The sequence below is a fragment of the Propithecus coquereli genome, unplaced genomic scaffold (genome assembly GCF_000956105.1).
Source record: "Propithecus coquereli isolate 6110/MARCELLA unplaced genomic scaffold, Pcoq_1.0 Scaffold1964, whole genome shotgun sequence".
NCBI classification, from domain to species: domain Eukaryota; kingdom Metazoa; phylum Chordata; class Mammalia; order Primates; family Indriidae; genus Propithecus; species Propithecus coquereli.
Genome location: NW_012144567.1, coordinates 5,948 through 7,349, shown reverse-complemented (window position 1 = coordinate 7,349; position 1,402 = coordinate 5,948). Strand labels below are relative to the sequence as shown.

General features: G+C 52.1%; 1 protein-coding gene across 1 annotated transcript in view; it reads left to right on the top strand.

The window, feature by feature from the left end:
* Window positions 1-1,037, top strand: part of LOC105809578 (docosahexaenoic acid omega-hydroxylase CYP4F3-like) — a gene marked incomplete at both ends in the record, with an annotated part of 8,741 nt that extends 7,704 nt beyond the window's left edge. Inside the window, 2 exons of the mRNA XM_012643419.1 lie at window positions 94-107; window positions 767-1,037. Of these exons, the coding sequence (XP_012498873.1) occupies window positions 94-107; window positions 767-1,037 (285 nt within the window). The remainder of the gene's footprint in view (window positions 1-93; window positions 108-766) is intronic.
* Between the last annotated feature and the right edge of the window lie 365 nt (window positions 1,038-1,402).

Below are 1,402 nucleotides of genomic sequence, written 5' to 3'. Positions count from 1 at the left end.
GTCAGGAGTGAGTCCTTGCCCAGGGCCTGGGAACTTGAACTGTGGACCCAAGGGGATAGGTGGGCGAGGGAGGACTGAGGACAACCACAAGAGCTGTTCTGGAGCGGGTACGTCACAGCTGGACTTTGAAGGAGAGGGAGGGGTACGTAGAAATGTTTGGGTGAAGGCAGGGAGGTTGAGAGAAGGAGAGCATGTGCAGCAGTCAGTAGAAGTGAGATAGTAGAGGTAGGCAGGGGCTGGATCTCAAGCACACCGAAAAGTCAGGCAAAGGGTATGAATTTATTATGAGGTTTCCAGGGAGCCATCGAGCTTATGCTGGACATGGTCAAAGCTGAGCCCTGTGGAGAACTGACTGTCGTGTAGACACTAGATGGAGTTCACTTTGTATTCAAGAGTCTATGGTGGGGGCTGGGCCATGGACCAGGTGGAATCTGATAACATCTGAGCTGTGTGCACAGTTTTGGGAAGGACAAGGGGCAGGAAGGGATACTGGGCAGGAGATAGAGAGGAGGAGGGGCACGATGTCCAAGCTGTACTATGCTCAGGCTGCCTAGTGACATGTAGGCTGCTAACAGAGGTGGATGCAGGCAGAGAAGAGGGTTTGGAGAGCCAAGTCTCATGGCTGATGCCCTCTGTGTATCTGTGGGGCCGTCTGTTTCTGGAGACTCAGTTTCCTGATAGGAGGTAGATCCTGCCTGCTGGTGGGAAATGCTCCTGGGCATTCAGGTGTGTTGAGCTGTTTCCTCCGCATTCCCTCATCCTGCAGGAAGCCCAGTGAATACATTGCCGCCATCCTGGAGCTCAGTGCCCTTATACAAAAAAGAAGCCGGGACATCCTCTCGTACATGGACTTCCTGTACTATGTTACCCGCGATGGACAGCGCTTCCGTCAGGCCTGCCGCCTGGTGCACGACTTCACAGATGCCGTCATCCAGGAGAGACGCCGCACCCTGCCCAGTCAGGGTCTTGATGACTTCCTCAAGGCCAAAGCCAAGACCAAGACTTTGGACTTCATTGATGTGCTCCTGCTGAGCAAGGTGGGCTTCCTGAGATCTGAACTCAAGAGATAGAATGGGGAGTTTCATGTCAAATGTCAAATCCAAGAACTTGGACTTGACCCAGTGGGCTCTGGGGAGCATGGAAATTATTTGAGTCAGGAAGAGAGCAGTCAGAGATAGGTTTTGGGGAGGAGTCTGTGAAGGGCAGCCAGCAGGGGACTGCTACGTCTGAAACTATGCTGAGCCTCAGATTTTACTTCGTTTACAGGTTATTATGTTAGTCTGCCACATTGTTATGTGTATCCATGTAGCTGTGTCTCTGTCTACGTCTGTATCTAAGCTGACAGATGTGCCTGACCCCTGAATCAGAGCAGCCTATTTATTATTCACAGCAATGGCAGCAG